General features: G+C 44.1%; 1 protein-coding gene across 4 annotated transcripts in view; it reads left to right on the forward strand.

Moving 5' to 3' along the window:
• Positions 1 to 27,518, forward strand: part of CAPN3 (calpain 3) — a 156,609-nt gene that overhangs the window by 102,395 nt on the left and 26,696 nt on the right. For 2 of the 4 annotated variants that reach the window (XM_066608459.1, XM_066608463.1), the window contains 6 exons: positions 1,154 to 1,314; positions 4,062 to 4,231; positions 5,661 to 5,672; positions 17,348 to 17,556; positions 23,058 to 23,094; positions 24,827 to 24,844. In XM_066608459.1, coding sequence (XP_066464556.1) covers positions 1,154 to 1,314; positions 4,062 to 4,231; positions 5,661 to 5,672; positions 17,348 to 17,556; positions 23,058 to 23,094; positions 24,827 to 24,844 — 607 coding nt within the window. The remainder of the gene's footprint in view (positions 1 to 1,153; positions 1,315 to 4,061; positions 4,232 to 5,660; positions 5,673 to 17,347; positions 17,557 to 23,057; positions 23,095 to 24,826; positions 24,845 to 27,518) is intronic. The other 2 variants (XM_066608460.1, XM_066608462.1) reach the window with 1 other exon arrangement.

The raw sequence follows: 27,518 nt of genomic DNA on the forward strand, positions 1-27,518 counted from the left end.
CACAACATAGAAACCCCTCAAAACTGGACTCCATAGTACATCACCACCTAGAGTTGTGAAGGAGGGTACAACAACCAGTGGACTTAAATAGATTTAGCAGCCAAAGCTCATTCCTGTATGGGTTGTTGACTCTGGTGTTAATACACATTTATATGGTTCCTGTGAATGCCAGAAAAGGAGGTGGATGATTTAGTCTACCTTGCAGGTATGGAAGATGAGCAATTGTGGAGAAGCAATGCTTTATTAAAATGTGTTCTACACAATGTGCTTTAAAGTGTAATTCTGTGTATTTCTTATAATGGCGCCACCAGTAGCAATGCAAACTATAGCCTCCCCCCCCCCCCCCCCGTCCTTTTCCTATGTTCGCCAGATCCGCATCAGTACTCTGTCTTAACAGAAGCCAATTTCCCTCATTATAGGGGGAAAAAAGTCCTTACTGACTCCAACTCTATCTGAAAGTTCATTGCCAATAAATGGCAGCCTGAATTTTGCAGCTGTTCATCTTCTTGAATTTTCTTAACAGTTATTTTTAGGAAGTTTGTATTTATGGGTTATCCAATCTTTTCCTTAAAGTGGCTGCAAAGTAGTACATTTAAGAACTGTAAAGAGGAAACCCCAAAGTTATTGGTGACGTGCAACTGGGGAGGCAGTTTTACCAAAACTGATCATTTGCTGCACAGGCCTTTCTATGGTTTAGTAGTAACTAATAATACTCTTTCATACATCTATTTTAATGTTCAAATGAGTTCAGCATAAGGATGTAAGATTAAATGAAGCAACAAAGCATTTGACGAGGACTACTGTTAATATTGAGGCATAGACTTCACCATATACTTACTAGTGAGGTTAGAAGCCTGCTTTAAATGGTACTTCCCACATTGCTGGGGTCCTTGCATCCTGCCAGCAGGTTAACTCTAATGGTTGGAGATACATCAACGTTCAAAGACTTTCCAGTAAAGCTCATTAAAAGTACTGCTCAATCTGCTGGCTGCATTTCCCGCCAGCAACATTGGAGGTGTTCCTTACATACATTTCATACAGAATCATCAGAGCTTATATGTGACAAGAACTTTCCAATTAAGAGTATAAATCTTTTGAGTTTACTACTTCTACGGTATCTATTTAACTGTTACTGGTTTCACTTTCTCCCCAGGATGTCATTTGATGATTTTATGAAGAATTTTACAAAACTAGAAATATGCAACCTGACGGCTGACGCTCTAGAGTCAGACAGGCTCCAGACATGGACTGTATCAGTTAATGAGGGACGGTGGGTCAGAGGCTGTTCTGCTGGAGGATGTCGAAACTTTCCAGGTTATTATTCCTTAATTACTGCAATAATGTTTTGTAATCCGTAAAAGAGTAAATGCAAATGTAAAGGAAAATCTGCAGAGCAAAAGACACATTGGTAAAATAGGACACTTACATTAGACTAAAGACTTAAGCCCCATTTATATGTAACGATTAGCACTCAAACTATGTCTTTTGAGTGATAATCATTGCATGTAAACACTACCATTGTTTTTTCAGCCAGACCATGATTTTTAGTTGAGTTTAAAATCCATTGTTCGCAAGAGAGCTGATAGCAGGGACCACACGCTGTGATTCTCCATGGGAGCGCTGATAACCTTGTATTCAGCTACAGTCCCCTGGGAGAACAAAGGGGCTGTATGCAGATAACAGACCACCTGCTGATTTCCGCATATAGTGAAGGGAGGCTCATTTACATGCAAATGAAGCTAATAAGCTACTAATGGACATTAGTGCCTATCAGCAGCTTATGCAAAATGTTTGCTCAAACTGTTAAATCATCCTATCTTTTGAACACATTTTGAGTGATCATCTTTGCATGTAAATGGGGCTTTAGATAAAACAACAATTGAGTCATGCATCAAAAAATGAATAGTCTTCACTGGATCCCCTGGTTCTCAATCCCTCAATTTATGCTAGAACTGCAAATTTGTTGGGTGTGACTACCTATTCACATGGATATATATTTTACAGAGACCAAGTTGGATTTATACCCTACCCCTTTCCCAAATGTAGTGTGAACCTGCACAGCACTCCCTTTAAAGGGGTTTTCTGGTTACCGGACAACATCCCTTTAATAACACTCACTGTAGTAAAATAACAAATTGAGCAGTAGTTATCTCTACCTCCAGGACCCAGTGCTGCAGCCCCACCATGGTCCCAGTGTCTGCTATGACAGCGGACATCACCAGAAATCAGGTGACTGCTGCAGCATCACTGTTTTAATTTTTTGGCTTCATGGCGTCCAGGAAGTGAGTGCCGATGTCAGGAGGACGAGTGGTAATACTGCAGCCTCTGATTGGCAGTAGCGGTAACCTGACTTCCGGTGACATCAGCTGTCAGAACAGAAATTGGAACTAGGGTGGGACTGCAGCGCTGGATTCTGGTGGCGAAGGATGGGTAAGTACGGCTCAGCTTGTTATTTTACTACAATGAGTGCTATTGAAGGGATGCTTTCTAGTAATTAGACAACCCCTTTAAGGTGGCAAAATAAGGAAGGCAGTGAATGGCCTGAGGTTCAAACCTTTCATCTGAAGTTATAGAACTGTAAAATAGTGTAAGTTTTCTGCTTCAGGGACCTCTCTTAGGGCTCAGTCAGACGGGCATTTTGATGCAAGAAGTTTTGAACTCCTAACTGATGCGTTCAAAAATTTGCGTGACCTAAGCCGGCGTCACAGTGGAAAAAACGCTGCTAGCAGCGTTTATCCACTCAAAAGGGCTCAGTCACACCGGCGTTTTGCTGTTCAAGGAGAGCGCTGCCCGCTATCCCCTGCTGTGACAGCTGCAGCAGGGGATTCCTTGGATGTGAAACCCCTGGATACGATAGTATCCAGGGGTTTCACTTTGCGCTCAATGAGACCAGCAGCAGCAGCGCCGACCCCCATTAAGAACATATACTGAAGATCGCGATCCTCTGCCACAGCTGTGCCACAGCTGTCACAGCTGTGGCAGAGGAGATCGATGTTCTTCCATTGAATTCAATGGGCTGCCGGCAAGTGCTGCAGTGATTTTTCGGGGAAGGGCTTAAAATATAAGCCCTTCCCTGAAAATCAATCCAATAATGTGTAAAAAAAAATTAAAACCTATACTCGCCTCTCTGCAGCTCCTGGGGCCTGAATTCATGAATGGGTGAGTGCTGCCTCTGATTGGCTGAGCGCAGGGACCAATCAGAGGCAGCTCTCAGCTGTCATTTAATAGCGGAGAGCTGCCTTTGATTGATCACAGTGCTAAGCCAATCAGAGACAACCCATTCAGCAGATGGAGATTTTAAATCCCTGCCTGCTGAATACTCCTTAGAGCAGTGCGGGAGAAGAGCCGACTGGACGCGGCTGTGCTCCGGCAGCTGCAGAGAGGTGAGTATAGATTTTATCTTTTTTTTACACATTATTGGATTGATTTTCAGGGAAGGGCTTATATTTGAAGCCCTTCTCCAAAAATCACTGCAGCGCTTGCCGGCAGCCCGTTGCTTTTAATGGAGACAGCTGTATTGCCAGCTCCATTGAATTTAATGGGAGAACATCGCTCTCCTCTGCCACAGCTGTGCCAGAGGATCGCAATCTTCAGTATATGTTCTCAATGGGGTCGGTGCTGCATCAAGGGGTTTCACAAACACAGAACACCGGTTTGCCGCAGTTACATGCGTTCTGTGAACTGGTGTTCCCTTTAATTTTTGCTGCACGCGTTTTTCCGCATGTAAAATTCGCACATGTGACCGCTGCCATTGAAAAACATTGGTCCTATCTAGTGCAAATTTTTTGACGTGCGAAAAAATGCACGTTAGAACGCCCGTGTGACTGAACCCTTATGCTTGATTCACAGTCCTCAATCTTACTGAGATAATAAGCTTTATATACATGAATACTTATTCACATCAATTCCCAGATCTATTACTCAATTATCACGCAGCGTTGCTGAAAATTTTGAATAGCCGAGACGACCTGTTTTTAAAGATGAACACAGAGTAAATAAGAAGTATTGGGTAATGAGCTGAAACTTAGAAAATCACTAATATTATCTTTTTAAAATTATAGACACCTACTGGACTAATCCTCAGTATCGTCTGAAACTCCTAGAAGAAGATGATGATCCCGAAGACAATGAGGTCGTCTGTAGTTTCCTTGTTGCTTTAATGCAGAAGAATCGCAGGAAAGACCGGAAGACAGGAGCCAATCTTTTTACCATTGGTTTTGCTATTTATGAGGTAAACATAAGAGAATTGTACATTAATTTATTTGATATAGTTATCATCAAAAAGGTTGGTAAGAACTTGTAATTAGTAATGGAAGGGTCTGATTTTGTGCTTTGACCAGTTAAGACCAAACTTCCTTAGCATTCTCGCATTTGTGCAAAACTGTTTCTTTATCCTGATACCATCTTTTTGATGTATATCTAAGGAAAGCATTGTAACAATCAGCTGTATGTATAAATTGTGCACATTCCTTAAGGCCCATCGCTCAAGTGACAGTTTGAGTGATAGTTTTGAGTGATCATCTTTGCATAACTCTAGCTAATTAGCTATTTAAGAGTTATGCAGGCGGAGCGGGATACCTCTGTGATAGCTCAGAGAACAATGCAGCTGTTTTGAATATGCAAACAGCTGCATTGTTCTTGGCACTTTCAGCTGGTGTCTTGCTGAGAACTGCCAGCAGGATTACATCTGAAAGAATGAGATTGGCACCGCCTGCTGAGATATCAGCGGGCGGTGCTGATAAGGCTCATTGCTAATTTCTAGCTGGCTAGAAGTAAGCGGTGAACGAACAGTGCATGATGGCAGTGTGTTTAGACTTAACAATTATTGCTCAAAAGATGGCTTTTTAGCTCATTTTGAGCAATAATTGTTGCATCTAAATGGGCCTTTATGCTTAGCTGATTGGCATGTAATTGTTGATATGAACTATTTTCAGACAGTAGGTCAGAGCACTGACCTGCTTAAACAAAAGGCTAAGTAGTGATGAGCGAACTTTGAAAAGTTTGGTTTAGCAATTTGCCAAATTTCGGCAAAGATTTTGGTTTACTTCAAATTAATTAGAAGCGAAACGTAACTTCACTAATACTCTTAGAACTGGTGTATAACACTATGTAAGAGCCATAAAAGCCCTATGTAGCTCTATTGGGTCACCTAGGAGTGTATTGAAGTACTTTTGAGCTGTTTTTAAAGAACATTAAAGGGGTTCTGTCATTAGGGGAAAAAAATTCTATACTTGCCTATTCCTCCCCAGGCAGTCTTGCTACCACATCTTCATCTAACCGATCTTCTCCTGGTTCCTTCAGTCCCCGGGTCACCTCACCGCAAGATGGCTGAATCTTCTATTTCCTGTTATGTAGTGTCCATTTGCTACATTCTGCCTCTTGAAGAGCAATGTACTCTACGTCACTATTGATGTAGCGTTTACTGCCTAGCAGGAAATACCAAATCCCCGGTTGCCTGTTTTAGCTCGCAGGCGTGATGTCTTGCCATGAGTGTTCATACATATATATGATTTTACAACTGAATTGCAAATATTTACTCTGATCCTGGCATCTGCCCCTTTGGCGTGGATTACTTTATAGGCAGTACTAACCTGTTTGATGTGGTTGTAATTGCAAATTTATATTTAACTTTGTCTTTGTCTCTTTTTCTTTTTCTCAAGGTTCCAAAAGAGGTATGATATAGAGGAAGAAGTCATGAAGAAGTTCTTGGGTTTAACTCTTTCTTGATATTTAACAAAGTAGATTCCTTGAAAATGAGCCTAGTTAAAATGCTCAAAATAATAATTTAATTGAGGATCAGAATACTCATTAGTGTCTCACAATTCTCCAGCAGCATTTCTAGTTATACATTGCTCAGAGTGCATATTAGGCACTGATGACAACCTTTAAGTTAGCAATTTAGTTAGTGTGCATTTAGGCTCTTTTCACATCTGCGTTAAGAATTCTGTCTTGCTGTTCCATCATAGCAGCAGAACAACGAAATTTGGAGCTGTGATGGATGCATCAAAAGACAGACACCAATGGCGACTACTGACTTTAAATGGAGTCCAAAGGGTTCCATGGTAGTGTCCATCATTTCCCCGAAAGAATAGAGCTGTATGCACTGCATTTTTTTACCATTAAATTTGACGGAATCTGCGTCATATCACTGTTGTGAACAGAGCATGTATTTAAATGGACAATATTCTTGTGCGAGTTTTGTGAGTTCTGAGGCGCTCAAAACTTGCATGAAGATAGACCCCATTGCTTGCAATGGGTCTATTTCCATGGGTGATTTTTCTATCGCAGCATATTCTTTTTCGAATGAGTCTCATAGGAGAGTAGTATGTGCAAATGTGTGATGTCCAGCACATCACATTGCTCATGGATGGGGTTTCTGTGTGCTGTGTGATGCGAGTAGCACCTAAGAATCTCGGGTGCAAATCGCTATCGGTCATGTATATATGGCCTAAATCCGTTCCCAGTGTTGGTAATCACGAAATGCAATCCAAATTTCCCAAACCACTTTTTTTTTCTCTGTTTAAAGTGAGTCTGATAAATTGCCCAATAGTGTTCGTGGGTGGGAAGGGGGGCTGTCCGCCTACCACATACGATGTGCTACCCAGCTGTGTGTGCCAGGGCTTCTCATGCAATCAGATACACTTTGGAGTTTGCTGTTTTAGTTCACAGCTGGGTGGATAGTGTACTCTATGTTCCAATCTAACACACTCTCAGAAATCCTGATGATAATTATTTGATTGCATGGGATGATTCTGCATTACTGTGCAAAAGTCATAGGCAGGCGTGGAAAAAAATGCTTCAAAGTAAGGGCTTGTTCTCACTGGTGTTAGGCTCAGTTAACCGTTTCTGTTTTTCTGTTTCGTTTAAGGAGTAGAAAAACAGAAATAAAAAATTGAATTAAATGTTTGTTTTGTTCACCATTGATTTCAATGGGCTTTATTACTAAAACGGAAATATTTCCATTTGTTGTTGTTGTTAGCCGTTTAGTCGTTCCTGACCCTCATGATATCCATGCCAGTATCAGCCATCAGGTCTTCTTTTGCCACTGATCTGTCCAAGCATTATAGACTCTTGCATTACATGGACAAAGTATGGGAGTCTAAGTCTGGTCACCTTGCACTCCAGTAATATATCGAGTCTTATTTCGCCAGCACCACAGCTCAAACGCATCAATCCTCTAATCAGCTTTTATTTGCAGTCCAGCTTTCCTATCCATACATGGTTATGAGGAAAGCTGTGGTTTACACTATCCTCCATTTAATTGCTGTACCAATATCCCTACTTTTCCGGATTTTGTCCATGTTTGGCATTGTGCTTCACCCCAATACTATCCTACGTTTTATCTCTGGCATAGATTCTCCAGCCTGGTCAATTTTTGAGCCAAGGAAGATGAAGTCTCACACGCATTGTATGACCTCATTGTCATTCAGGTAGATGCCCATTTTTTCACCTTCAGTTTTAATGTTCCATATCAGCTGTTTCAGACCTGCTTCTGTTTCTGCAAGCAGAGTTGTGTCATCTGCGTAACGGAGATTGTTTTTTTTTTTTAAATTCGTTTTATTTATTGGTAATATGCAGTTTGTGAGATACACAGTGAAGTAAACTTTACATTTCACATGGTGATATAGACAGTAACGGTTGTATATATTGGATTAACATCAACTTAGTTGCTGTGTATCTCGAACTATCTGTTCGCATATTGTAACAGTAGACTTTTAAATTTATATAAAAGAACAATAAAATAACAATAACACTAGACTCTGCTCTTCCTTTGCCCTTTTGGGGTTAGGGGATTCGGGGTTGTAGCTCTTCCAGGCGCTTGTCAGTGGGGAGGGGATTAACGTGGGGTAGGTTGAGATTTTAATCGGTGGTCAGGGTAGAGTGAGAGTCTAACCAGGCTCCCCATACTTTTTGGAATTTGATCGGGCATCCTCTTTTTTGATATATAATTTTTTCGTACGAGGTTACTGTGTTTACGGATGGGACCCATTGTGGGACCGAGGGGGGCTCTGTTGCCATCCATTTTATGGCTATTTCTTTACGGGCAAAGAATAGTGTCTTTTCGAGGAAGACGCGGGTATGGTGTGGCCACACTTCCTCTTCCAGCAAGCTGAACAGCGCCACCTTGGGGTCCAGTTCTATGGATAGTGGGGGCCGTAGAAGTGAGTTCAGGAGATTTGTCACCTTTGACCAAAACTCCCTGACAAAGTGACATTCCCAGATCAGGTGCCAAAAGTCCGCTCTTGGTTGGCGGCATCTCTGGCATGAGTCTGAGGTAGTGTTACGCATTTTGTGTAATCGGTTGGGGGTAAGGTAGGCTTGGTGAATAATGTACAGTTGTATTAGCTTATTGTTTACAGCTGGTGACACTGACAGGTGGGATTCAGAGATGTCTTGCCACTCCTCAGGTGTGAGGGACGCGATGGCGAGTTTCCATCTGTCGTATGCAGGGGGAGGATTCGGACTTATTTTGGCTGAGAGGAGGTGTGTATATAGGGCTGATATTAGGCCTTTGGGTCCTTGGGATTTGAGGATGCCTATTGTGGGGAACTTAGATATACGGGCCGAGAGGGGGGGGGGGGAATTGGGAGTTTAGGGCATGTCTTAGTTGAAAAAACCTAAATAACTGGAGGTGTGGGGCCTGCAGCTTATCGCGCAGTTGCGTAAATGTGGGGAGCGCTCCATCCATATATATATCATTTAGTGTATGTGCCCCTTGGGCGATCCAGTATTGTGGGTCTGGGACTGACTGTAATGCGGTGAGGCCAGGGTTGTTCCAGAGGGGAAGTTCCGGCAACACCCCCTGGTAATTCTGCAGTGTCTTTGCTTCTTTCCATACATTAAGAGCCAGTTTGTGAAGTGGGGTTAGTTCAGTGGATTTGGTGCGCTCCGGGAATTCTAGGAAATTCAGGAGATTGTGACCAGTTACTTGTTTCGCAAGCTGTCTGTCTGCTATAGGTAGTTCTTTTCCTAAGACCCAGGTTCTGATGTTTCGCAACTGTCCTGCTAGGTAATAAAGCTAGAGGTCCGGAAGGGCCATTCCGGCTTGTTCTTTAGGTCTTTGTAGGATCGATAGGCTCAGCTTGGAGCGCGAGGAGTTCCAAATAAATGTTGTAATTAAGGAGTTTAAAGTCCTGAAAAGGCGTTTGGGAACACTCACTGGCATATGTTGAAATATATATAGGGATTTGGGCTGGATGACCATTTTAATGAGATTTATGCGCCCGGCTACGGATAGTGGTAGTTTAGCCCATCGTTTCAGTTTGAGTTTTATGTTTTCTAAAAGTGGGTTTATGTTGTCTGTTATTGCATTGTTGTGGTCATATGACATGATCATTCCCAGATATTTGAATTTTGAGACTGGTTTTAATCCATATTTCTCGACGTGGGGGTCGTATTTTGGGTTAACCTCTGTGTAAAGGATTGTTGATTTGGCCCAGTTTACATATAATCCGGAAAAATGGGAGAATCTATCTATATGTGTCATGGCCTGGACAAAGGAATTTGATGGGTTTGATAAGAATAGGATTGTATCGTCTGCGTATAGTCCTAGTTTGCTTTCATGGTCTGCCCATTTGATGCCTGTCACATTAGGGGAGTTTCTCAAACAGATTGCTAATGCCTCGATGGCTATGGCGAACAAGGCCGGGGATAGAGGGCATCCTTGTCGGGTGCCTCTTGTCAGTTGGAGTTCCGCCGATGGGATACCATTGACTATGACGTTTGCGTTTGGGGACTTATATATGGTTTTGACCCATTGTTGGAAATTAGGTCCGAACCCAAAGCGGATCAAGCATGCTTCCAGAAAAGCCCATTCCACCGAGTCAAAGGCTTTTGCCATGTCAAGTGATACCAGGGCCCATGGCATGTTGTATTGTGTACCTAGTTGGATGGCTGTCTGGACTCTGCGGATGTTTATGGTTGTGGATTTTCCTGGCATAAAGCCCGTCTGATCGGGGTGTATGATGGATAGGATCACCTGATTCAGTCTGGTGGCCAGAATTTTAGTTAGGATCTTATAGTCTGCATTTACCAGTGATATCGGCCTATAGGAGCCGCAGTCTGTAGGGTCCTTTCCAGGTTTCAGAATCACTACTATTGAGGCTTTGTAAAATGAGGCTGGGAGTGTTTTGTCTAGTTGCGCTTGGTTTAGTACTTCGAGGAGTTGCGGGCCTAGTTGTTCGAGGTATTTGCGATATGTCTCTATTGGGAGACCATCGGGGCCTGGTGCTTTAAGGGCCATTTCTTGAATTGTTAATTGGATCTCTTCCAGAGTGAAGGGCGCCTCAAGGAGGTCGACCTGCTCCCCGGAGAGGGTTGGGAAATTTAGGTCACTTAGATAATTTAGGATGTCTGTCACCGTGTTATGGGAGGAGGAAGCATATAGGTTAGCGTAGAATTCTTTAAAGCTATTTGTAATAGATGGGGCGTCGGTGACCTCTGTTCCATGTTGATTTTTGATCTTGAGGATCGTGTTTGTATGGTTTTCTCGTTTTATAAGGTTGGCGAGTAGGTGGCTGGATTGGTTTCCTAGCTCAAAGTAGTGTTGTTTGGAGAAGAATAGTTGGCGTTTGGCCCTAACATGTATTTGTTGTTTATGGAGTCGGGATAGACTAAGCCAGGCTGCTTTGTTAGCTTCAGTGGGGGTTGATATGTATGTTCTCTCGGCTTCTAGGGTCTGACTTTCTATCTCTTTATCGGCTTGTGATGTTGATTTTTTAATATGTGTGATGGCTGATTTGAGGAATCCTCTAATATAGGCCTTGAGGGTGTCCCATTTCAGGGCCGGATGAGTGTTATCTTGGTGGGCATCCAAAAATAGGGAGATGTGGAATGGCATCTGGTCATCCGTTCCGATAAGTTTGAGCCAGAATGGGTGTAGTTTCCAGGTGGGCCTTATTTTGATTTGGGGGAATTTAAGGGTTAATAATATGGGGCTGTGGTCTGAGATACCTCTCGGGCAATGTGTTATGTTTGAGAGGTATATCGCCAGTTCTGTGGAGCTGAATATATAGTCGATTCTTGTCAGCGCGTTGTGTCCCGGTGAGTGGCAGGTATATTCCCGTTTTTCGGGGTGGTGGTGTCGCCAGAGGCCAACCCATCCGACACTCTCAATTAGTTGTTTCAGGGGGGAGTTTGAGGTCGGGGTGGGGTTAGAGGGTATGTGAAATTTATCTTTGATCGGATCCATTATCATATTGAAGTCACCTAGGCAGATTACCTCCGCCATAGGGTAGTGGTGTGCAAACGCAATAGCAGCCTGCAGGAGGTGGAGATTGTTGTGAGGTGGGTTGTATATAGATAGGATGAGATATGGTTTGGAATCTATTTCTCCATATATGAATATGAACCTTCCTTCAGGATCTCTGCGGGTGACGATTGGGTTCCAGCGTACCGATTTATGGATCAGTACGGAAACGCCCCTAGAGGAGGAGGTATGAAAGGAGTGGGAGGCCCACTGGATCCATGATTTTGAGAGAGTGTCTGCCTTTTCTCGAATGAGATGAGTCTCCTGCAGGCTGATGACGTGTGGATTTAGTTGTCTGATATATGTGAATACTATCCTACGTTTAAGTGCTGTGCCGAGCCCTCTGACGTTCCAGCTAAGACATTTTAGAGACCTCTTTATTTGCGTGGGTATAGATTTTAGCCCCTATGTCTGTGATTTGGGGGTCAGGGGAAGGTGTTGGTGAGTATAGGGGGGGGGGGGTTGTGTGAGCGCCTGTTTGTGGAGGGTTTTGGTGGAGAGCAGAGTGCAACAGTTCAAACCATTAATCATTGACATCTTGCTAAACTTATACCGCAGATATCAAAATACAACAAAGATAGGAAAATTGTGGAAAGGGGAGGAAAAGGAGAGAAGACCGGGGGAAAGACAGGGAGATATTAGGGGAAAGGAAAACCGGAATGGAAAAACAATTTAGCTACACTCTAGTAAGAAGTAGCGGTTGTTGTGTTGTTGGGGGGAAGTTCTTGATGGCCTTTAGAGGTTTAAGATTGACCGCTGGGCTCCAATAATAGCTTTGGAGGTGTCTCGGTTATGCTGCATATCTTCTTTACAGCAAGGGATGTTGAGAATCTGGACCGCGGCAAGGCCCAGAGTCTTTCTAGCGAGTATGGGGGGGTTTTGGTCACCCCTTTGAGATCTCGGCATGCATCTCCAGCCACTCCATGGCTTCCGTAGAGGATTGAAGGAAGACCACCTTTCCCTGGGCCACTATTCGTAGACGTGCAGGGTATGCCATTGAGTAGGGGATCTGTCTTTCTTTGAGTTTCCTTTTCGCCTCTGTGAAGGTGGCTCTTTGTTTTTGTAGCTCAGCCGAAAAATCGGGAAATATGGAGACCGTTGTGTTGTTATATTTTAACGGGCCTTTTAGTCTGGCCTGGCGTAGTGCAGCGTCGCGATCTCTGCAATTTAGAATCCTTATTAGGAAGAGGCGTGGGGGGGCTCCCGGCTGTGGTGGTTTTGCGGGGACTCGGTGGGCTCTTTCTACTGTGAAGTGGGTAGAAAAGGTGTCTTCTCCCAGTAGCGTTTTGAGCCAGGTTTCTGCAAATGTTTCTAAACGGGAGCCTTCTGATTTCTCGGGCAGGCCTATTATGCGCAGATTGTTGCGGCGCGAACGATTTTCCAAATCGTCTGTTTTTGATTGGCAGAATTCTATTGCTCTTGTTGCTTTTTTGACCGCTGTAATTAACGGGCGCAGTGAGTCTTCCGCGTTAGAGACGCGATCCTCCATTTCCCACATTCTGTCGCGCATGTTGTGTAGGTCTTGTCTTAATAGGGAGACATCGGATTTGATTTCCTCTATTTTGTTGGTGAGAGAGGATTTACAGGCATTAATCACGTCTAGGAGTTGACGCATAGTGGGTTCTGAGCGTTGCCCCGCCTCACCTTCGGACTCTTTCGCTTGCATGGGTCGGGCTGCACGCGGGGTGTGGTCAGGGGTCTCAGAGCGAGAAAATTCTTTTAATTTTTCGGCGGTAGAACCGCCCTTCGCCCGTGTGCTCATGTTAGAATTCGCTGGCTTGGTATGGCGAGTTATTGTTGTAATATAGACAGTGTCAATGCTTGGTTGTAGGGATCCGGAGTTTATATCTTTGTATTGTTGTGAACTGTGACGGTCTGCGGGTTACGTAAGGGGTAACAGTCCACTCCCGCCACTGCGGTTCAAAGTCGGGGGTAGTACGTTGTTTACTACGGGGACTTTTATTTGTAGTCCCAATGCGATAAAGTCCGTTCAGAGAATAACAGTGGGGTGGTCGGTCCCTTGGTTATTTTGGGGAGGGTGGGGGGGGGGGCCGGGTGGTCTTATTGTGTCATATGTCCCCTATTCAGGGTCCGCGACTATGAGGGGTCTGCACAGTCCTGAGTGTTGTCCCCTGGCCCCCTGTAGAGAGACTTACAGTTTCAGCGTCGCCGGCTCCGCAGGGCTGGTTTCGAGGGGTGATCCTCCCCGAGATGGTGTCCCGTGCAGCGTGGTCCAGCAGCGGCAAGGTGGTCCGGAAACGGAACGGGCCGTCGCAGGAGATTCGCCGGAGGCAACCGGGTCCGCCGCAGCCGGTGAAGGATGTTGGTAGGACGGTTTTGTCGGCCCGCTACCATGGAAGCGGGCCAGTGCCCAGGTCCGCGTTCAATGCGCCCCCGGGCGCAAGGTGTTCCCGCTGTATAGCGGTAGTAAAGTCCCCGTGTAGTGGTTCAGCAGGGTGTAGTCCCCGGCGGGTCTTAAAGCAGTCGCGCCGGTCCGGAGGTGCCCAGCGCTGCTCCCCTAGGAGTCAGTAGCTCGGCGGCGGCGTCCCGATGCAGGGCAGGAGAGGCGCGCAGCCTCGTCTCGGGTCCAGCTGGAAGCAGGAGTTCGTCGGCAGGGAGCGGGCGGTGAGCCTCAGAGCGCGGAGCCGGGCGCCCGCGAGCGGCGTCGGGGGGGTCGGAGCCGGCAGCCGGTCCGCGGCTCCTTCAGCAGCGGCTCCGAATCGGGCGCGCAGGCAGCGGGGTGTCTCGCACTTCGCGTGGGGGACCGGTAGTTCCGGCAGGGGTCACCCCCTCCCGGCTCACAGCAGGCGCCGGCTCCCGCGGCCCGGAGACAGCGCGATGGGACCTCGGGGTAGGAAGGGTAGCGCAGCCGGTCCCGGATGACAGGGGGATCCTCCGCTGGGTGGTGGGTAGGGGAGAGCAGCCTACCAGGGTTTTACAGCGGCCGGGTTGCAGGGCAGGATGGGGAGACAGTCCGTGCACCAGGCGCGGGAAGATGGCGGACGTTGGCGCCCTTTCTCTCCCGCGGCTCCGTTGCTTAAATCAGGGGTTGTACTTGCCCTCAGCCGCGGTCCAAACCGTCTCTGGGGATTTAGGAGCCCGCTGGTCTTGATTGGGTCACTCTGGTTCCGATTAGGCCAGGATTTTGGCAGGATTCTAGTGTTCCCCCTGGGGAGCACCTCTTACATGCGACTACTCATGCTGGTCGCAGGCCACGCCCCATGCGTAACGGAGATTGTTGATGCTTCTGCCACCTATTTTCATCCCGATTTCCAATTTGTCTCAGTCGATTTTTCGCATGATTATTTCCGTATACAGGTTAAACATGAAGGGTGAGAACATGCCACCCTGTTGGACACCTCCACCGATCACAAACCAATTCAGTTTCATTTTATTTCTGTTTTTCAAATGAAACGAATAGCACAGTTGATTGTTATTTAATTGTTAACTATGCCTAATACCAGTGAAAATAAGCCCTAGCAATGTTTTCAAACATAGAAGTGTGAAGGCCTAATGTCCACGGGCATGCATGGATTCCCAGTGCAGAATCCCGGAGCGGTTTCCAGCCATGCCTGCAGCCATGAGGTCAAAAATGACATTTGCTCACCTGTCAGGACGCAGCTTGGGTCTCCTCCATCGCGGACAGCTATTCTTTCTTCTGCACGGCGGATGCGTCCAGGCGTGCCAGTGCTGTGCCAAAGGCATGCCCCGTGTTGTTTAAAAAGAAACTCCTGATTTCTTACACATCCGCGGCATGGCCACAGTGTCATCCGCGGCTGTGCCGCAGATCGGATGGCCTCCATTGACCTCAATGGAAGTCGTCCATGCGGGAAACCGCAGAAAATGGAGCATGCTGCGGTTTTTATCCCGCATGTGTGATCTGCACGCCGAGATAGAATGACATCCTCAGGTATTTAATTACCTCCAGATGCCCAATGCCCAGATACCTCCAGATGTCTATGGACATATTGAACTGCGGATCATCCGCGCGGATTCCACAATTCAATTTTGCCTGTGGACATGAGACCTAATAGTTTTTTTGTCAACAAATGAAAATTGCAAATTGAATGAGCAAAAGAGAAATCTAAATCAAATCAATCTTTGGCATGACCGCCCCTTTGTCTACAAAACAGTATCAATTCTTCTAGGGTTACTTGTACACAGTTTTTGAAGGAACTGAGCATGTGTATGGATTCTGTCTTAGTTTTCAATTTCCAATCACTTCTTTACAGACCTGTATAAAGGTTCAAGCATTGATTTGAAGGAATGCTGCCATTCAATAGGTGGCGCTGCAGAGGTATTGTTCTGTCAGTACTGGTGTGCAATATGTCGACACCAGAAGTATGGGTGGAGAAATGGGTTGACCGGCCTCAGTGACAGGGAACACCCTGGTGATGTCCCCAGCTGCGGATTGGCTGCCGTCGCTGGTGGAGTACATAGTACACTAGTACCCGCACTGAATATCACCCCAACACTGCTACCTGTGGGTGTCTTTCCTCCCTGCAGCCTGCACATGTGAGGTCCCAGGCGTCCTACCTATCAGTGTGTCTGTGTCTCATAAGGGGCTCCATGCTGTGGGCAGGACGTTTATGATCTCTGCTCCTGCTGCACGCTCCTCTTCTTAGTAGGCTGTCTTCTGCTCCGGAGCTTGTAAGGAAGCCGCTCCTCGGCCCCGTGCTGTGGTGTCCCCTTCGGCCCGAGAAGGTGTTGTTGTGGCAGACATCTCCTCTGCTCCCCTTCCCCAAAGCTATCGTCCATCCCAGCTAGGCAGCAGGTGTGGGGCGGGGTGCGTGGCACGGCTCCACACTGACACTGCTGAGAGTCGCCTCACCATCATACTGCAGGAGCTGCTGTCGTCCTCCTATTCCGGCACCTCTCTGGCTGCCGGTCTTGGCCCTTGTTTGCTGTCAGGTCCAGACTTGGGGCTTACTGGAGGAGGCCAATCTGCCACTGGGAGCTGCCAGGTCCAAGACTTGGGGCTTACTGGAGGAAGCCAATCTGCCACTGTCACTGACCCAGGCTAACCCATTTCTCCACCCATTGTTCTGGTGGAGACATAATGTACCAGTACCTGTTCCATCTTCCTTATTTTCATGTAATCCCAACTGGATGATGTTGAGATCAGGGCTCTGAGATGGCCATATCATCACTTCCAGGACTCCTTGTTCTTCTTTATGTGGAAGATAGTTCTTTGGCTGGATGTTTGAGCTTGTTGTCCTGCTGCAGAATACATTTGGAGACAATTAGACGCCTTCTATTTTTGAAAACAAAATCTTACTTTGCAGCATTTTCTCCACACCTGCCTAAAACTTCTACATAAAACTGTATTTTCTGTGCTCAATATCCATATTGGAAATATACAACACTGTGAGAATGTATGCATGCCAATTTTTGTAAGGAGAAGTTGTTCTTCCAAAGATCTGCAGTATTTTGCTTTGCTTAAGACATGCATAATATCAGGCTATAATAGCTTATTTGGCGTGTGCTGTGATGGGTCTTTTGATTTGATTTGGTTTTATGGACCTGCGTTTATTTCATTGACTCGACCGACTTATTCTTGTTCATACTTTACACTGTAAGAGCATATATTACATATATATGTGACAAGATTGCTACCGAACTGAAGGCGTTGGGCTTAGACTCAATCATAAATGAATGGGACAATAGGTTTATGGTTATTGCACTTCTCAAGGATCCTTTCAGCCTACAGCTCTAAGTGTTAATACTTGTGTTATAAGTGGGTCTCCCTCTTTCACTTGACTTATATTAAATGTCAATCAGATATCCTAACCGTTACAACAGTGTTGAGAACAAGCAGGTCCCAGCATTGAGGTTCATAGAGATATGATAGGGTCTACAAAGCCTCTTCTCCACTCATATAATTATAGATAAGACTATTTTTATACAAGCGATTTATTTTCAAAGGATTGCTATTGCTTGAATAACACACTTGCATTTGTTAGGCACTACAGTCCCAGACCTATGTCATTTATACTAATCTACTAACACATTCTACTCATTAATTTTGAGGATAGAAATTGGATGTTTGAATGGAGTTCCCACCTTACTTTATACAAGATATTTCTGTTCTCCCTCTAGATGCATGGTAATAAGCAGCATCTACAAAAAGACTTCTTTCTGTACAATGCGTCCAAAGATAGGTGCAAGTCATATATCAACATGAGAGAGGTCTCCCAACGCTTCAGACTACCTCCCAGTGAATACGTCATCATCCCCTCCACTTATGAGCCTCATCAGGAAGGAGAATTCATTTTAAGAGTCTTCTCGGAAAAAAGAAATGTCTCCGAGTAAGTCAATAGATATGTTTGTTTTCTTTGTGGTTCAGTGTACTCCTATATCCCAAATACTGTATCATGAATATTGTTTCTAAGGTATACCTGAAGGAGAATGTCAGGTAGAATTAAACTCTTAATTAGACAAGTTCTAAAAAGACAAGCATCTATCAAGCTGAATGTCCGTTGAGCTTCTTGTACATGACAGTGATGTACGGAGCCATACAGTGGGCTATGGGTTGCACTATAATCCATAATATAAATCCCCCTGAGGTACTATAATCAACTCTAGAAGCAATATTACTTGCCACAGGGATCTGTTAGGAGAAAAAAAATAAAACTTTCCTTTCATGTAAAAACAGAGGCACATGGAGAAATAGTATGGTTTCATAAACTTCTGCATGCACCACGTTACAGATGAATGTATACAGCCATGTAACATGAGGACTTGGCTCTAGATACTTGATGCAGTCAGAAAAAAGTAAAACAACCTACCATATTCCATGTACCTGGAGGGCTGGGAATTCTCACCCCCACAAGGGCAGTCATAGAAATTCTCTAGATGAAGTTACTGGTCATTCTACATTCTTAATATCATCTTAGTATAATACAAATTTGTGCAACGTATTACATATATTGAGCTTTTATTATGGCAATGTATGGTCCTAAACATTTGCATTCTGTAAGCACATTGTAGTATATTTTGTTCAAGCAAGGTAGAATGATCCAGATCTGAAGGGGAAGACATAATGCATTCATATAATGAACCGCATGATCTATATCCATTGTCTACGCTTTTCATAAAAACTTTTGAAAAGTAAAAATTGATATCAGTGTAGCTAAACGTTTTAAAAACTTTTGATGTCATTGCTGAGACGCCATTAATCACTAAAATGAGCTGACAGAAGCATTCATCTGAGTGCTGTGCCCACTTAGCTGTGCATGGAGCGATATACAGGAGTCTGTGCCCTGCTCACTGATGACAGCTGGACGGGCACAGTGCCCAGACAAGTGTTTTACCTGCTTGTTTTTAGCAATTGGTGATGGTCGCAGCACTCAGACCTCCACCAATCAAAATTTCTGACATGTCACTATGTAGCTAAACGTTTTAAAAACTTTTGATGTCATTTTGATATCAATTTTTACTTTTCAAAGTTTTTACTGAGACATCAGTTTTTAAAATGTTCGCTACACTTTAACCCCTTAACGACCAGCCCATAGTGTTTTTACGTCCTGCCCAAGTGGGCTTTATTCTCTGAGGACGTAAAAACACGTCTCCTGCAGAGAATAAAGCCCCGTGGGCTCTGGACGTGACAGGTAGCCGACAGCATGGAGCTGTCATCCCGGACTGTGGGTAGTCCCCCCCGGCATTGCGATCGGCGCTATCCAATGGATAGCGCCGATCGCAAAAAAGTAAACAAAAGTGCCTTAAAAGTTAAAGATTCAGCTGCCCTGATGGATCGGCTCCATCAGGGCAGCTGAAAATACTCACCCAGGTTCCCCGATGTCTGCCGCGGAGATAGGGTCCTCCGGGACCCGGCTTGGCTCTTCTGCGCATGCGCGCCAGACGAATGACGTCACGCGCGTGCGCAGAAGAATGGGAACCCCGGGGAGTTTAAAATCTCCTGGTTCCCGGCTCCTGAAGGTAGCCGGGAACCAGGAGATGTCCCCGGGTACCGCGGCGAGCGGTCCCCGGACACGCGATCGCCGCGAAAAAGTTTTTTAAAAAGTAAAAATCAGCTTAATTTACCTCCCCTCATGGATCGGATCCATGAGGGGAGGTGAAAATACTCACCCCTGGTCCTCAGCGGCGTCCCGCTGACATCGGGAGCGTGCACAGAGAGGCTCAGGACCTGGGAAATTTAAAATCCCTCTGCTCCTGGCTGCCATATGTAGCCAGGAGCAGAGGGATGTCACTGCAGAGATGATCACTGTTATCCAATGGATAGCAGTGATCATTTAAAGTAAAAAAAAGTGTAAAAAAGTTTTTTTTTAAAAGTTTAAAAAGTAAAAAAAAAAGTTTAAAACACTTACATTTCATCTCCCCTCACGGATCATATCCATGAGGGAGCATGAAATTACATACCTAAGGCCCCCAGATTTATCCGCGGACCTTACCAAAGCTTCTGCGCATGCGGCCGTCGCCAAAGCGGCAAACGCATGCGCAAAAGCCGTGGATTGCCAGGATAACTTAAAATCTCCCTGCTCTTGGCTATAAAACTTAGCCGAGAGCCTGGAGATTTGCCGGGGGGCCGCGGTGAGCGGTTCCTGATCACGTGTTCGCCGTTATCCAATGGATATTGGCGATCATGTAAAAGTTTAAAAAAAAAATTTGACGTTTCATCTCCCCTCACCGATGCGATCGGTGAGAGGAGATGAAACTTTTCCCGGAGGCCTCCGTATTTGCACCCCAACGCGATCCTCATCCGTGAACTTTCCCGGATTCTGCACATGCGACCGCCGGCAAAAGACCGGACACATGCGCAGGAGTCGGGGAGCCCAGGAAGCTTAAAATCTCCTTGCTCCCAGCGACCAACGGTCGCCGAGAGCCTGGAGCAATGACGGGTGGCCTCGTTGAGCGGTCCCCGGTCACGTGATACAAAGGTAGCGATCTACCTTAGGTCGGTCTCACATGACCGGATACGAATTATGGATTCCGCATGCATCTGATCCACGGTAATACGCAGATCAATCGCATTGGATTACACAATTCCGCTCACATTAGCAGGTCGGAATTGTGTAATCCACTCGCAGAAAAGAGAATGCAGCAGGTTCTATTTTACTGCGGATATACGCAACATAGAGCCCATTGTGTTCCATGGTCGTGGATATACCCGCTGCCCATACGCAACTACATTGTATACGAACCTGTGAGCTGTATGCTTTTTTTACTTAATAAAGAATGAAATTTTTTTAACGGTAGCAGCTCCTCTCCACTTCTATTTTTATTTACATTGTATATGGGCTGCGGGTACCCGTGTCATCGCTAAGCGACGGTGCGGGAAATACAAGCAAAAAAAAGTACTGCGCATGACCGCCTGTGTGAGTAGGCAGTTATGCGCAGTACATTACGCGGCCGTACGCAGGGTCACAGCCGGGCTCACAGCTGGGATCCGCTGCAGGCCTCCGCAAGTGGATTCCACCTACGGCTGCGTGAGCCTGGCGTTATTCAGACCGCTACCTGTAATCCGTAATTTACAAGAAGCCTCGGGAACGCTCGCCTTCATGCAGTTCCAGGAGCAGCTTGTTGAGCGCCTTCTGTGTGAGACCACCGCACCTCATCAAGCTTACGAAGACTCATGGCGCGCCACTTTTTACACCCCATCCCCGCCGCTGAGGTCACAAAATACCCCCAAGCGAGAGAGGAGGGGGAATACCCGGTTTTCTTGCCGCATGTGCCCAACCCAACCATCCTCCGTAATTACCCCTGTCTTCGGACATAAAACGCGGTTTATATTATTACTTCTATCTAATATTTAGGGAATGCCAAAAAATGGGGATGGTGGGGGGGGGATTATTTTTAGGAAGTCAATTTTTTTCCGTATAAGTGGGCAATGGGGCCTTGAATTTATTCAGTTGTACCCTGAAATCCAGCGGGCATTCCCTCCATTATGGGCCTTGCCATGTGTCCTGTAGGTAGTTTAGGGCCACAATGGGTATGTTTCTGAACACGGGACAAACGGGGGTATCCATTTTGGGGTGAACGTCTTCATTCCTATGTGTGCTGTAAAAAAAAACTGTTTTTAAATTGACAAAATTGCCAAAAAAATGAAAATCGTAATATTTTCCTTCTGCTTGGCTTAGATTCATTCAAAAACTGTGAAGTCAAAAAAGTCATCGTACCCCTAGATAAATTCATTAAGGGGTCTATTTTCAAAATGGGGTCACTTGTGGGGGTTCTCCATCGTTTTGGTCACTCAAGTTGGCAATGGGGACTAAATCTCCTTCAAGCAAAATTTCTCTTCCGAAAGCCACCGGTTGCTCCTTTCATTTTGGGCTCCATTGTGCATACAGACGTAATACTAAGGCCACAATGGGTATATTTCTGAACACGGGACAAATGGGGGTACCCATTTTGGGGTAAATGTCTTCATTCTTATGTGTGCTGTACAAAAAAAACAGTTTTTAAATTGACAAAATTGCCAAAAAAATGAAATTCGTAATTTTTTCCTTCTGCTTTGCTTAGATTCAGTCAAATACTGTGGGGTTAAAATATGCAGTACACCCCTAGATGAATTTGTTAAGGAGTCTAGTTTTCAAAATGGGGTCATTTGGGGGGGTTCTTTTTCGTTTTGGCCGCTCAATGTCTCTACAAGTGGGCAAGGGGGCCTGGAATTTATTCAGTTGTACCCTGAAATCCAATGGGTGCTCCTTCCATTATAGGCCTAGCCATGTTTCCTTTAAATAGATTAGGGCCACAATGGGTATATTTCTGAGCACAGGACAAACAGGGGTATCCATTTTGGGGTGCAAGTCTTCATTCATATATGTGCTGTACAAAAAAACTGCTTTTAAAATGACAGAATTACCAAAAAAATGAAAATCGTAATTTTTTTCCTTCGGCTTGGCTTAGATTCATTCAAAAACTGTGAAGTCAAAAAAGTAATCGTACCCCTAGATAAATTCGTTAAGGGGTCTACTTTTCCAAATGGGGTCACTTGTGGGGGTTCACCATCATTTTGGTCACTCAATGGCTCTACAAGTGTGCAATAGGGCCTAAATCTCCTTCAAGCAAAATTTCTGTTCCGAAAGCCACCGGTTGCTCCTTTCATTTTGGGCCCCATTGTGCATACAGACGTAATACTAGGGCCACAATGGGTATGTTTCTGAGCACGGGACAAACAGGGGTATCCATTCTGGGGTGCAAATCCTCATTTTCATGTGTACTATAGAAAAAAGTCCTGTCTTTAAAATGACATATTTGCAAAAATATGAAATTTTAGTTTTTCTCTTCTAAATTGCATTGACTCCTGAAATAAAACTGTGGGGTTAAAATACTCATGACAACCCTCAGTGAATATGTTAAGGGGTGTAGTTTTTAAAATGGGGTCAGTTGTGGGGGTATCTATCATTTTGACTCCTATGAGCCTTTGGAATCTTGGCTTGATGTAGGAAAACAAAGTGTTCCTCAAAATGCTGAAAAGTAATGTTAAATTTGTACGTCTCCTAAATGGTTAAAAAAAAACGAAAGTTTTTCCAATGTGCGCCCAAAATAAAGTAAACGGATGGAAATATTTATCTTAGCAAAAACTTCTATATTATGTTTGCACATATTTGAGATATTGCAGTTGGAAATGTGAAAAAAAATGACCATTTTTTTTTCAAATTTTTCCACCTAAATGAAGTACATGTGGTGAAAAAACAATGTCAGAATCACTTGGATATGCAAAACCTTTCTGGTCTTTTTCCATGTTAAAGTGACACGTGTCAGATTTGCAAAATTTGGCCTGGTCATTAAGGCGCAAACAGGCTTGGTCACTAAGGGGTTAAACATAGTATCTCTTTTCTGTTTTCAGAGAAGTTGAAAACAAGATTGAAGCTGATCGACCCAGTGTAAGTATTAAGTCTTCTGTTGTCTAGCTTTCTATTGTAGTATTTATATACTTGTGTGGTACAATGTCTAACTTTTTTTTCTAATAGAATCCTCCACTTTCCAATCACATTAACCCCGTAGTGATCACCAATACGCCTATATAAGAAGGTCACTAATGGGCTTTAAACTTGCACATACATCTTTTTAAGGCAGCGGTTTGTATGATTACTGACAGCAAGGATCTTGCTGTAACTACCAGGAGCAGAGAAACCTCAGGTCCTGCCAGTTTAACTCCTTACATACCACAATTAATAGCAACTGCAGCATGTTAGCAAATCACAGGGAGAGTGAGCTCCTTTTGTCACCCATCAGGTCTCAATAAATAATCCCCCCCATACGGTGGGGTACCTATAGGGATGCAGGGGATGCGGTTGCACCTGGGCCCAGGAGCCTTAGGGGGCCAATAAAGCCTCTCTTCTCCATATAGGGAGCCCAGTACTATGAATAAACCTTTATAGTGGGGGGCACTGTTACAGATTTTGCATTGGGACTCAGAAGCTTAAAGTTACACCTCTGCCCCCATAGTCTTCACAATTAAGACTAGCGTTTCATACACTGATCTTAATATGATCCCCACAGAAGCAGGATGCAACCAATGTGTTAAGAGATGTGTGCTTCTTAATAAATTAGGTTCATCTTGGGCCGTCCGTGCACCAAAATAGAAATTCTTGCTAGCTATGAACTGGAACAGATTTCTGATATAATTTGCCAGTTTCTTACAAAGTTTTTCCTAAATATGTTGTGCCAGAGTAGCAGCACAAATTTTTAAAACTGCTATAAGTTGTATACATTTTTTAAAAAGTTGCAATATTTCCACAAAGTTTGCTCCAAAATTTGCAACTTTTTAAATACAGTACTACTTTTCAGTTGATAAATCCCTGCATATAACAATTACTCATTTTGGACTTTACTGCTCTGACTGGCCCAATGAAAGCACATTTTAGGGTATTATGGAATCACACTTGAATTATTAAGTTTTAATTTAAGTAGGGATTCCTTGTACATTTTTTACAGCCAAGAACGTCTTCAAAGACATATCGTCATTACTCATTAGGGAAATGATTGCTAGAGAACGGCGATTAGCTTGCACATTATTAACTTTTTTGGTTTTCCTAGGGGGCTTACTCTTTTTCTGCTGTTATACAACAGCGCTATATGCTGGCTAAAGCCAGTACTGCATGAGGTAACACGTTGGATAGGCTCCAACAGCAGAGAGGCTAGCAATATACAGTAAGAGAACCCCAACAGACGTCTTCCAACATAGGCGCTGTACAGCCTTAAAGCATAATGTCTTAAGACGTCACAGTGGTTTGGAAAGGGTTAATGCTGTTCGAGTAGGGAGCCTAAAATGGATTATGAGAAATTAAAAAAAAATTGTCTATGATTTTGTTCTGGGAACAGCACCATTGAGTTATATCTGGTATTGTAGGCCAGCCCCATCAACTGCAATACCATAAATAGTCCATGGTCAAGAGTGATCCATTTCACTAATAGAAGCCGACCCATTTTTTCTAATCTCATACAACCTTTTCATAGGCAGATGGTATGATGTAAAATGTGGGTCTCTTACATTACAAGGACAGGAGTCAACTTCTAATTTATACAGCAGTGTGCTGTGTGGTCAGTTATTTACTGCTACTGGTAGTAAAAGAATAAATCCTTGTCATTTTCCGTTTTGTTCCATTTGTCCAGATAAAGAAAAAAGCCAAGGTGGGTCTTCCTATCCGAGCATGCGTGACTAAATGCATGTGCAAGTTATTACTAAAAGTTCATTTATTGGCATTGACAGGTTTTGCTGATTGATAATGGCTAATGCCCGGACTATAGCTACTGCATAGATTGAAGTAAACAACGATTCCTATTTCTGTTCCTCCTGCATGCGGACCGTTGACATGTTCCTTATTTTACATACTCTACTAGATTTTTTATTTATTGTTAGAGTGCTATTATTTAATCTGAATGCACAAACTGTATATACATACAATAAGTAGATTATGGATGGCTATATTTTAGGTCATAGACCAACGATCAGGCTGGCATACTTATCTATATTGTACCCACAATACAGTCATATGAAACAAGCTTTAAAGGGAATCTGCCACCATGTTCATGCTCCCCTGAAGGAGAAAGCACGGCCATCATGAACCCGGGACAGATATGTCCATTCGGAATATGTTTGTTTTATTCTTAAACTCCACTTAGAAGTTTGACTTGGAGCTCTGAGTCAAATTTATAGATGTATTTAAGTTTTATTACAATTAGAAGCAGAATGAAGAGGGGGGGTTGTATGCACCTATCAACGGCAACATCATTATCCTCAATTAAGACGGGTCCAGTACCTTTCAAAATTATTTATGCCACCAAACAACAAATAAGGCACAAGACCTGAACTCCCCAGTTCTACTGGACCAAACCCAGATCGTTGTACAACTGGTGGAGTCGGATTACAGTCAGATCGCAGTCAGGTCCGAACTACCTCCTTAGATAATCCCAGTACCCCCATATAATCCCCAATGGGAGCTCTCAGTATCAAAATGTGAGATCTCATTGGTCATCTCGAAATCTTCTACCGTGGGGAGTTGTGGAAGGATATGGAGAATGCGCACATCACCTAAACAGGAAGTTCAACCCCAACTTTTGAAAGGGAGTCCATTAATTTCCATTTTTAGATCTTTTTTTTTTGTGCGTTTCCTGTTGCAACATATTTACAAAAATATTTACTAAGGGTCTATACAGATGATCTGAAGCTTTGTATCAGAAAAACAGAGCTAAAACCACTCTTGGGATTTATTACGACGTGTATCGGTACAGAATTTTAGGGAAAGTGTTCCGACAGTCACTTTAAGGTTAGAAAATTATTTTTAGTTGAGTGATTCTGAGTAATGTATCTGCTGACTACTGCCAAACCAACCACTGTATTCATTGTGTAAAGCTCATAAGTCTTCACACAGCAACAAATTATATGGAGTTCAGTGAGCCATAGGCAGAAGTCAGTAAGCTTTCATTGAACGTCTGTGTTTATCTGTCTCCATACTGACAATTAGCTGTGTCCACAGCTTGTATCACTGTTATACTGTAGTGACACAATCTATCCATCTGTAGTGGCTTTGATACATGTATACTGATGCATTAGACATATGGAGGCTGTAATGTGTAAAGACCACTCTATGCAGGGAGCAGTCCATAGATCTCTAAGGACAGGACCCCTGGGTAAGTTTTTATGGTTGGGAGATTACTCAATAACCCATATTTGGTTCTCTGAATTATACCTATAGTGCTGCTTAGCACAAACCCAGCAGTTTGCCCTTAATGCTCATTTCATTTACATAACTATTAATCTTTAACCACTATTTAAAGTGAACAGTAAATATTTTGGGTCATTTTTCTTGCTTTCATCTCTCTAAATTGGTGCATGAAAATCTGCTGGTATTGGATCGTGTGTTTGCTTATTGATGCCTGTGCTCTTGTACAAGCAAATACATGTGGAGTTATGGAAGCAGGGTAGGTTGACAGTACTATGGCTATGATAACAGCAGATTGCATTAGGAGTCCAAATATTGAACTCCCTGCAGCACATGTTATTCAGGCACACATTACCACTGAGACTAGTGATTGGCTACAGGGGTCATGTGAGTGATAAACATAAAGTTATTACTTCCTGTATCCCTGAACCGGGTCAATAGCACTGGATTAGAGTCAATATGAAAGGGTGGGTAATGGTTATTTTACTTTTTAAGTTATTACCTGCCCTGGGGCACTTTTATCTGAATGTCGGAAAATCCCTTTAAGGCTGTATTTACACGGGCGAGTGCGATACCGGTCTGAGAAACTCAAACCGATATTGCACATGCATACATGAGATTCTTCTGCCAGTTTGATGCGTTTTGCAAGAAAACCGCATCAATTCACATGAGAATTTCACGTGTATGGAAAAAAACGCATATTGCTCCAGTACTTTTAATGGAAAAAATTGCATTGCACTCGAAATAATGGGGTACATTGCCCAAAAATAGGACATGCTGCAACTTTTCTATGAAAAGAAAATTTGCATGTATAAATACACCCGTTGTGAATAATGAGTTCTATTTCTGTACAAGTTTTGTGCATCTTGCAACACACAAAACTCACATGATTTAACTTGTGTAAACGTAGCCTAATTAAAAGGATAGGCCATAACTTTCTGATGGCTTGGGGCCTCACTGCTGGGACCCCTACAATCACTAGAACGGGAGCCACTGTTTCTCCTCAAGATTGAATGGAGTAGCAGAGCGCACACTTGACTACTCTGGAACCCCATTCTAGTAACTATGCAGGTCCCAGCAGTAGGGCCCCTTGCCATCAGATATTTATCACCCCTTTGAAGGGGTTTTCCCACTTCTTGCTG

This window comes from Eleutherodactylus coqui, chromosome 6 (genome assembly GCF_035609145.1).
Source record: "Eleutherodactylus coqui strain aEleCoq1 chromosome 6, aEleCoq1.hap1, whole genome shotgun sequence".
Taxonomy (NCBI): Eukaryota; Metazoa; Chordata; class Amphibia; order Anura; family Eleutherodactylidae; genus Eleutherodactylus; species Eleutherodactylus coqui.